Genomic DNA, 10,763 nt, shown 5'->3' with positions numbered 1-10,763 from the left:
TCAAACACCCTAAATGACCCCACTTGTGTTACTTTTAAACCAACGAATCTGAGGATTGAGCAGACGACAAAGAATGAAGGACACATTTTATTGCAGATTAAAGCAACAGATTTTACAAAGTCATAGCTTTATCAGTGGGGAATAGGTGTCAAACAAAAATGGTCTGTGTATTGAAGCTGGAATAAAATGACTTCATTGTGAGGAGACTCACTATAGTGGCTCTTTTACAGTTTGGTAACCATTTATGAATCAATTAATAGGATTATGGGTTAAGTTAATGTAGGAATGATGACATGCATCTATACATACCTTTCAGAGCTAGCATTAATGCTATTCATATAGAATAAGTAAAGTTATTGGGGCCAGATTTCATGCGTGGATCATATTCCATACTACCTTATTTGCTCTTTAATCTAATCAAGTCGTATTATGTTTTAATCTAGTTATTTGTAAATCTCCACTTTGTAATTTACAATTCAAAAATCCAACCAAGTGGACCCTGGGTTTCAAAGGGGAAGAAAAAAACGTACACTCAATTTCAGGAGGCAGACAGAAGTAATGATATTTTCAGACAGCTAAATTTTGACTATTAACGCTTGTATAGAAAAACATTGACTGCTCTGAAAAGCAGTCAGTAAGGAGCCTTCTTGTTTAGCATTTTGTGCTGTTCATTCATCCCAGACTGCATACCAGGCTGGTTCCCAAGACCATGTTCTGAATACTGAATACCGACAACATAATGTGGAATGAATGCATTATGTGCAAAACCACAACAGCATTTTCTTCGCCAAAGATCATCTTATCTTTTTGTGGAGTCTAAACTTAGGCTTCACCCTTATTTACAAGGTTTTCATGTTATCAGCTTATGCTGCACTCAGGTATTGATATTTTTACTCAACAAATACAGATCTGCATTATGTGTCTATTCATACACTTATCAGGATCTATACTGCCACATAAGCACGCACCTTTCCATGCAAAGAATTTGGGTTTTCTCTCGTCTGCTTATCAGCAAAGTCTTTTGTGCAACACGCCTTTTAATCTCCTGAGAGAACTCACAAAGATGCTTTTGACAGACGTGCACAGAAAACACACGACGGCAAGCAGAGAGGAAAAGGAGTGGGAGGAAGTGATGGTAAGATCTTTCCCTTTTTTTTTTTGCTTATATGAGGTCACCCAACCATCAGGCTTGACAATCGAAGTTCCAATAATGAGCTCATCCCAGAAAAACAAAAAATGTGAGACACCATTTCTTACACAAATGAAATTTAATTTTTGCCCCATTTCATTCTATAAAAACAGAGCAACACATATCACTTAAGCACACAATAACTGTTATATACAAAAGTAACCAGTGACAGAAGCAGATGTAATGTTGACATTTCACTATTTTAGTGACAAATACTGCGTGTTGAAAAACTCTATTTCAACACGCAGTTCTTGATGGTGATTCATCTCCATCTACTCTCTTACGCCTGCTCGGCTGCAGCCATGGCAGCTAACCGCTCCTGTTTCTCCTCCTCTGCCTTCTCCCTCATCTCCTTCTCTCTCTGGATGAGGTGTCTCTTCTCTGCCGCCCAGTCCTGCACCCGCCTCGTGTACTGCTCCAAGTCGTGTTGCTCTGCAGCGGCCAGGTTCTGCTGGGCCAGAGCGGTCACTGAAGCCTGGAAGGAGACCGAGTCCACTTTACCCTGAGAGTCCAGCTGGCTGCTCAGTTCCTGATGAGGCAGGGAAACAAAGAGATGTTGAAACACCAACATCACTTCATTGAAATGACTTGAGTGAAGTCCTCCAAACCAGTGAGATTTATTTAAAACATTTAAAAAAGAGACGGATTATCTGGAGTCTGGGGGTCCCAATAAAGATATCCGATAGTCCACGTTTGGTTTTAAGGAACAGTGTTTTTTTTGTAGTCTGTTTAAGACAACTGTACAGGTGGATCGGCAAGGGACCACACTTACTGGCCAGTATCAGATATAAAAAAGACAAAGCGTGGTTTCACACGATTCCACTGATGAACAGGTGGCAGTGACATGCCCATAAATACACTTATTCGCCATTAGAGGCAGGAAAAGAGAAAAGTGTCAGCTAGAAAATATTCATGAAAATGCAACCTGCACCAACACCCACCTTGAATCTGCTGACATACTGAGGTAGCTTAGCTTGCTCGGCCTGATCATCTTCATCTATGGTGTCTTCTTTCTTGTCCTCTTCACTGGCAGACTCCTCTCCAGACGAATCGCTGTCTGAGGTAGAAGACAGCTCCTGCAGCATCTCATCTATGTTGTCGAGCTGAAGAATAATAAAAAATACATTAAGTAATACATTTTCTTTTCATTTATTATGTTTATTATGCCTGAAGCTACTCTTTTTTAACTTAGAGAAGACGCAGTATGTTATTTAAAAATTACAGAACAGGCATGTAACGATGAAAGAGAACACCTCATCCCAGGAAGAGGTAACATCATCTGTCACCTGAGGCGGCAGTCACCCACTTCCATTTGAGATGTAAAATTTCCTCCGTGTCCTACGGTGTTATCTGCTCCGTCTACATTATTACTGTGACTCTGTCTGACACGGGCTGTTCAGTTCCTGTTGGCGGTGATTCTCACAGACGTCTTCTGTGCTCCAGGCTCTCCAAAATCTCATTAGACGTGGACAAAGCCGGGCCATTGAACTGGACAGCGCAGGCCGGCTTACAGGCGCTGCACCCGACTGTGCGTCGGTGCAAATATGTAAAAATAACAACAACATGACAGCATGTGTGTTTTATCTCAGCAGATGAAGACCGTCTGTGTCATACACCCCACCTGGAAAATCACAGTCTCTAGTGTGTGTGTGTGTGTGTGTGTTTAATACTGTGCTGTGTGATTACACAACATCCCATTTGAAAGAAAGTTTAGACCAGAGCAGTCTCACACTTTGAGGAAATATGTCTGTCTGACGTCAAGCTCATAGTCAGAGGAGAAGCTCGATAACAAAGACTAGCAACAACAATTTGAAACAGTGAATTGGATTTTCTTGGCCCCTCACAATGTCTTTGGACAGCCTGACGTCACCGGAGGCAGCAGCGACTCTCTCCATGACGGCCAGCGCTCGGCCCAGATATCCACGATCCCAGAAGAGAGGCATCCCTTTAAACACGGCATGAATGCCCTTCAACATCTCCACCTTGCCTGGATGGGGAGGAAGGAGGAGAATAGATGAAACACACAGAATAATGAAAGACCACTGGTTGAGTCATGTTAAAAAAATAAAACTGGTGGGGAAGAGACTCATATGCACACCTAGTAGAGCATTGCCAAGTAGCTGAGCGCTGAGGCCAACAGTGTTGTCTTGCGTGAGTCCACAGATGAGCAGCGACGCTCCCAACGCCCGCTCCTCTGACACCTGAACGCAGTGAGGAACAGAGTGTAAGCATCTTATTTGGAAGTGCATTTGTTCGTCCTGCTGCAACATCCAAATGACGACGGGTTGCTGCCGTTTGACTCACAGTGAGCTCTGGTTTCATTGCTCGGTAGCTGCCCAGGGAGTACAGAGACAGGATCTGTGTAGAGGGAAGGTCGAAGGCCTCCTGAAGCATAACCTCTTCAACCACAGAGCACGCGCCTGTGCATTTACAACAAAAACAGGTTATTTCTACATGACACTTATGTCTTTGTTTCATTTCCATACTGCCAGTTATCTTTGATAGCTTTACTATCTGGAAAGTTGCTTTAGGTTTTTGAAGATGGTTGGCTTCTCATCCAAGAGGCTTCTTAGGTTCATCCAGAACAGAACAAGCCTCTCGGATGAGTGGGGACGACTGAGAACCTTCAGGCATACTGGACGTACTTTTAAACAGAGAATTCATGATTGTATCTAATGTAACACAGTGTCACTATTTGCCAAAAACTATGTATTGTTTACTTTCTAATGTTATTGCAGAAAAACTAACCAGGCTTCCCCTTCACCTCTGTCTTTTACAAACAAGGAAAGAACTGTTTTTAATGACAGTTTGTTCCCACTCCTGGAAATATTCAAAGTCAACAAGGATGTATCTGGAGAGACTGTACTTTATTTCAGTCCGTCTGAACCTTATTTTCCCCAAATGTCTGATTGGACATACACTGTGAAAAAAAGCCTCACTTTTAAAGTCTCCGTCCTTAATGTAAGAATCTATGAGCAGGTTGAAGGTCAAGTCATCTGGGAATATTCCATACTGGACCTGCACAAACACACACAAACACAGGATTTACATTATTTATCCGTGAACATTGACTGTTTGCCCTTCATGATTCAGTAAAGACGGTGTATATCACAAAATAACACAACTGCTGGTTATAATGCGTCACTCACCTTGAGGCCTCTTATCCCACGTAACATGAAACCAATCAAAACAACACTACAGGCGACCATACTGACCCAATATGCTGTGTTTTACCTCACCGTAAACACATCATCGGCAAGTGTGCGTCTATGCTTTAGGAATAATTCAGTGATTCCCAGATACTACGACTCATTCAGGAACAGCACACAGACTGTGGTGAAAATGTCGAACATATTTGACATCATTTGTGCCGCTGGGATACGTTTGAAAATGCATCTGGGTGGCTAAAATTGGATCTATGATCACTCACACTGCCAGATAATTGCAGCTGTCGGCCCCATTGGGCGGCCTCTGTTCAGATTTTCTTTCTGATTAAAAAGATGGGCCTCCTTCACATTGACCACAGGGTCTCGTGTGTTTATTGTTATGATTATAGAGAGGGATTATAACGTGTACCTTGTTTTTAACTGTGTGGAGGGCCTTCTCTCTGGCCCCGTGTTTTAGACACTGCCTGATCCAACTGTGAATGGTCCAGTCTCTCAGGTACCAACAGTTTGGACTGTGGCGAAACCTGGATAAACACAAACAGTTTTCCTTTTCATACATCCACCACAGTTCTGATTTACTAAATGTGCAAAATGAAATTACAAGAAAGATGTGAGGAAGGGAAGAGATGACCTGCAACCCCATTTCAATGTCAGGATAAACTAATTTGGTTGCTGAACCACCAAAAGAGCAAACAGCATATTGGACAGCTTAACCCTGAAAACGCAGCACTAATAAACAAGAAACAAGAGTCCAGAGACATCAAGGACAATGTAATCTATATTGACAATAATAATAATACAAATTATAACAATTTACAAGCTCCACAAAGTGGAAAAGTATACAATTGAATCTCAACCGTTTAAGAAAATGCATGTGCTGTGTACAATAATGCAATTGGGTTTGCAATTTACCAAATCTTATTATTCACAAGAATGGGTGAGATTCCAGAGAACTGAGTAAACAGGAAAGGTCTGGGGTTGCCCCGAACAAAGACAAGTACGTGACTCAACATAAACCAAAACAGACAAACCAAACAGACAATTCATTCCAAGAAAAGCACAGACAACATCAGTATCACACAAGACCAAGGTAGCAGAAAGCTGACACAGAAATGATGATGCAGAAACCGATGCAGAAAGAGTAAAATGATCCCACTCACTTGTAAAGGTAGTACTCTGCTTGATCAACTTCCTCTCGCGATGAAATGTTGTCCACAAACTGAAACACAAACAGAAAACATAAATATTAACAGAAAACTTTGTTCCTACTGCCATCAAATTCAAACATATTGGCTGATATATCATTGAGAGATTTTCCACTAAATAGATAAAATACCAGACATTTAGATCTCGAGCTTACCCGTGACACAGTCAGAGAGCTAACTGGGAGATTCCTGTCGTATGTCCTGTCCATAATGGAGGCCAGTATAGCTGTAAGTAAAAAAAACACAAAAAAAATCATGTTCAACATGTTCTATACAAACTATTCATAGTGTCAAAAGTGTGGTTGTGTATAATTATACCCACATCATTGAACAGTTACCAACGTGATGCTGCAGCGTTACACTGCCACCCTGTGTCGATCGAGTGCATCACTTGGTGTTCAACTGCTGCATGCAGTCCCCAAAATATGTCTTCATTCATTTTGACGTAAAAATAACATGCAATACTTCTGGATGTGGATGTCAACTAAACGTCACATTTGAACTCAAGTGTATCTGGGGATTAAATTGGGGTGATCTCTCCTCCAGGACAGACAGAAATGCAATAGATGTTGCGTGTACAGAATAAGCAAGAAAAATAAATTTACAGAATAGACAATCAGGATGACAATTGATAGAAAACACAACTAAGAATCTGAAGAATCAGGCATTTAGTGACAACTTTCGGCACTTGATTGTTTTGTCTTTTTACTTTCAATCACTACCCAAAAAGTACTGAAAATAGTTTATAGCACTCCAAATTTGGGAGCTGCATCTTGTAAAATTCATAACGTCACTCTGGACGGGGTCAATACCCGTCGGGCGCATCTGGGTAAGAAGAGATCAATTAATCGCATGATAACTTTTAATGAGCTCGGTTACTTTGCCAGCCGTGATAATTAAAATTTTTCCTTGCGTCTCTGCACCAGAGAGTTTTCACTCCGGTGCATCACCGTCCAGCCCTCGTCACGTGTTGTGTCAGTTACCTGTCAGCGCACAGTCTCTGTGTGGGGAGATCGACCCCTGGTGTAGCGTGTAGCATCGGAGCCCCGCTAGTAGCAAACACGCTAGTTGAGATTTGGAGTTTTAAAAAGATGGAACTGGTTTCAAAGCCAAACGCGACAGCTGCCATATATTTAAAAAAAAAAAAAACGCATTTAGTCGGTATTGTTTTGGTTTATGTGTTTGTTTCCGGTTGCCATGGTACCCGTTGTTTATGGTTGCCATGGTAACTATTGTTTATGGTTGCCATGGCAACCGTTACCATAGCAACTGTTACCATAGCAATCATAAACACAGGTTACCATGGCAACCGTTACCATGGCAACCTTAAACAAAAACATGTAACCAATACAATAGCATCCAAATGCATTTTTTTCTTTTTCTTTTTTACTTTTTTTTAAAAACTTGCTGAGGAGCTTGTCTCTCTCGACCTTGTTGTCTGTCTTGTCTGCTGGTGACTCCTGGTTGGCAGTGACCTGTTCTTCAAGGACTTGCTTCTCCTGCTCCTGGTCCAGGGTCTTCTTCTGGACCTGATTGTCTTCAATGGCAGTGTGGAGGTTAGACACCAGCTCCTGGTTGGATGAGACCTGTTTGTCTTTCAGGTCCTCCGAGTCTTTGAGGAGTAAAGTTGTCAGCTCCAGCTGTTTTTCCAGAGCCTCCTTCTGCTGCTCCTGCTGCAGGGTCTTGCACTGGTACCGTTTTTTGAGCTGAGCTAATTGGGCTCGGAGGCCTTGAGTGACTTGCTTCTCAGCATGGAGGTTAAGGTAGTTCTGCCAGCAGGCTGAGCCCTGTAAGTTCAGGCTCTCACTCATGTTGTCATTTAAGGCCTCCTCTTTCTCAGAGAGGTCTTCTTTCAGGGTCTGGATCTCCCCCTGCAGCTGGCGGATAAGAACAGCCTTCTCATGGGTGACCTCCATCTCAGCCTGGAGGTTCATGAAGTTCTCCAGGCTGGTTGAGGACTTCAGGTTCTCCTCTTTTTGGAAGTTCTGGGGGTCACTTACCCTCTTGAGCTTCTCCACTTTATTGCGGAAGGCCTTCTCCCGATTGAAAAACACTTCTATCAGGGTCTTCGGCCGTTTCAGCTCGTCAGCGACCTCCATCCTCTTGCTGTGCTCGCCAGCGCCTATTTTGCTGCTGCCGATGCTCAGCTAGTTAACATCCGATTTATTTAGTGTTTCGGTTGTGTGTGTTTTTATTCAATGCATTTTTGTTAAACTAGTTTGAGAGTCCATTTTATTTATTTTTTTGGTTGTTTTATTTATTTATTTTGATATTTTAAATGTTTTTCAGTTCTCACGTTAAATATTCTTTAGAAATAAACGTTTTGATTTTTGAAAGGGTGTACTCGCATTATATCAGTTGAAAATGGTCTCAAAACGGCAATATTATCGCTTATCGCAATCATTTCTGGGACAATTAATCGCCCAGCAAAATTTGTTATCGTGACAGGCCTAGTTATGAGGTCAGCGGACTACCTGAATATACTGAATGAACAGGTGTTTCCCATGAATTCATTCATTCATTCACTTTCCTGATGACAAGGGCATATTCCAAAGTGACAACGCCAGGATTCATCAGGCTAAAATTATGAAAGAGTGGTTAGGGGAGCACAAGACCTCATTCTGGCCACCACAGAGTCCAGACCTGAACCCCATTAGGAATATTTGTGCTGGAGAAGACTCCCATCACCAATACAAGATCTTGGCAAAAAAAGTATTGCAACTCTGGACATAAATTGTACTTTAAGAACTACATAAATAAAAGTTATTAGTATATTCCACAGTGCTGACCACTGAAGATGGTTAAATACTGACATTGTGTATATGTAATAGGTGACAAAAAAGGTGACATTGAAATAGGTTCTTCTGGATAATGACCACAAATCTCGACTTCACGTTGTAGACTCTAGTTAGTATTAGCTGGACCAGTATGATCTCTTACCCAGGTTCTGAGGATCTTTGTCTCTCGCCTCCCAAACCTTGGGATCTGTGTAAGCCGCTGACAGCATCCATCTCCGGGCTGCGAAGACAACAGTCAACACGGACATGGAGAAACAAACACTACGTTTAATACGCTGGTTAATGTTACTTTTTGAGACCATGACGCATAATACGTGTTGAACATTGCAAATCGGTTAACGTTAGCTACAGTTAGCCAACAACATGAACTGGGGACATTTAGCTCCTTAATAACCAAACAGCGACAATGAAAGACAAATAAATAGAAGCTAAACGAACAAATAGAATCGTATACAACTATGATTTTTATCGTGGCTAGATGCAAGATGTGTTTACCTGAAAGAGACGGAGATAAACATTTAACTTTGACAGCTGCAGTCACACATCGCTTCCACACGGAGGCCGCCATCTTTGGACGATACCATTTCTTAGCTGGGGTGGAGAGCAGGGGGTGTTTGAAATTTCCCCCCAAAAGAGGGTTATACCAAGCGTGAGACACAAAACGGAAGTCGACGTCTCGTTCGAGATGAACTGCGCCCCTAACGCGATCTGTAGGCCATCTGTAGTTTGCGACCACGTTCGCATTGATTTATATTTGTTCATAAATATCTGTGGAAGTCAAACAATAAAGTATAAAATAATGCCACTAAATATATGTAATGTATGAACATAATGTAACCCCCCCCCCACTCAAAAAAAAAAATAAAAAAAAATATGTATACCGGACATAATCATGTATGGGCTTTAAATAACAAAGGTGTATTTTAAAGTATATCAGCCACAACACTTTTATGCATAAATTAATGGAATGTTTCTTTTCTATGTCTTGTCTATATTTATCCTAAATCATTTATACTCAGAATTCCATGCAATAATAATAATACATTGGTTGACTGAGGCGAACAAAAGTAACTCTGATGCAGGGCTGTGCTTTGAAATTGACCATAAAGAGTTGATCAATATTTGAACAGTACAGATGTTGTGACGATAGAGGGCGCTGTTTGTATAAAAAGGAGACAGAGACAGAAGTGCAGTAGCTTCTCTTTGCCTTGTGGCACTGCAGATAAAACCATGAAAAGTCACATTATAACTACTATTATTATGGCTGCTTCCAGAGGCTTGTCAGGGCATTAGATCTATGCAGTTATGTTTAAAAGATGGCACACAATATAATACCATAATACAAAAAAAATAATAATAATACCACACTCTCAAAATAAAGCAGGAGGGATGATGGCACCCCAAATTGGGAGCTGTGAGATTTTATCTGGCATAATTTCCTTTATGTGTGTTTCTGTGCACTGCGAGGCCGTTGGCGTGTCGTCCACTCACCTCTCTACCAGGGTTCTTGTTTTTGAAGATGACAGCGCTCAGCTATGCTTACAGTATGTTTTCTTGGCTGTGGGTCAAAGGAGGGGACAGGTTGAGAATTGGGTGGGACACTTTTGTGAAACAAAACATGGAAGAATTTTAGCACCATCTCGTTTTCTCATTTGCCAGCAAAACAGGAAGCTCCAACACAAGCTGCACTAGAGAGAACTGACAGGAAGTAAACATTGCTACTCGCACAATCGGGAATACAGCCGTATCTTTTCAGGAATATTCTCTATTCTTTTCTCTGTTATGATTTGTTGGTGCATTGGCGTGTCCTCTTGTTGGTGTTACTGGAGCCAATTCTTAGTGTGCAATCATACATCCATCCATTATTTGTAACCACTTATCTTATTTGGGTCTGCAGGGGGGGGGGGGGGCACATAGATACAGACGAGCGTTAATGCTCCCATTCAGACAGCTTTTTAGTCATCAATTAACTTTTCCTGTCTATAGGCTGTGGGAGGAAGCTGGAGTGCCCAGAGAAAGTCCACACTGACAGTGAACATTGTAAACAGACAGAAGTACCCCCCCCCCCCCCCCCCCCCCACAAACACACACACACACACACACACACACACACACACACACACACACACACAAACACACACGCACACACACACACACACACACAAACACACACAAACACACACACACACAAACACACACACCACCACCACCACAACCACAACCACAACCACACCCCCTCTGTCTGCTTCCTTTTTATTTCACAGCTATAGCTTCATATTATAGCACATTAGTATTAGTGAACAGGTGAGATAGGTCGCATGTGACACAAAAGATGCATTGTAAGAAATGTATTAACAAATGATAAAAATAGATTTGTTGGTGGACTTTTCTAAGCAATACGAAC

At 41.7% G+C, this 10,763-nt stretch overlaps 1 protein-coding gene across 1 annotated transcript; it reads right to left on the bottom strand.

Moving 5' to 3' along the window:
* Positions 1-1,146: 1,146 nt before the first annotated feature.
* Positions 1,147-8,974, bottom strand: mrps27 (mitochondrial ribosomal protein S27). Its single transcript, XM_084024468.1, has 11 exons — positions 8,855-8,974; positions 8,502-8,579; positions 5,717-5,787; positions 5,517-5,575; positions 4,766-4,880; positions 4,129-4,207; positions 3,494-3,609; positions 3,288-3,390; positions 3,034-3,176; positions 2,131-2,292; positions 1,147-1,718 (listed from the first exon to the last, which is right to left on the bottom strand). Exons 1-11 carry the CDS (start codon positions 8,925-8,927, stop codon positions 1,470-1,472), a joined length of 1,248 nt encoding a protein of 415 aa, XP_083880594.1. The 5' UTR covers positions 8,928-8,974; the 3' UTR covers positions 1,147-1,469.
* Between the last annotated feature and the right edge of the window lie 1,789 nt (positions 8,975-10,763).

This window comes from Eutrigla gurnardus, assembly GCF_963514095.1.
Source record: "Eutrigla gurnardus genome assembly, chromosome: 13".
NCBI lineage: Eukaryota > Metazoa > Chordata > Actinopteri > Perciformes > Triglidae > Eutrigla > Eutrigla gurnardus.
Note: the sequence above shows the minus strand (reverse complement) of the source record. Positions and strands in the feature narration are given on the sequence as shown.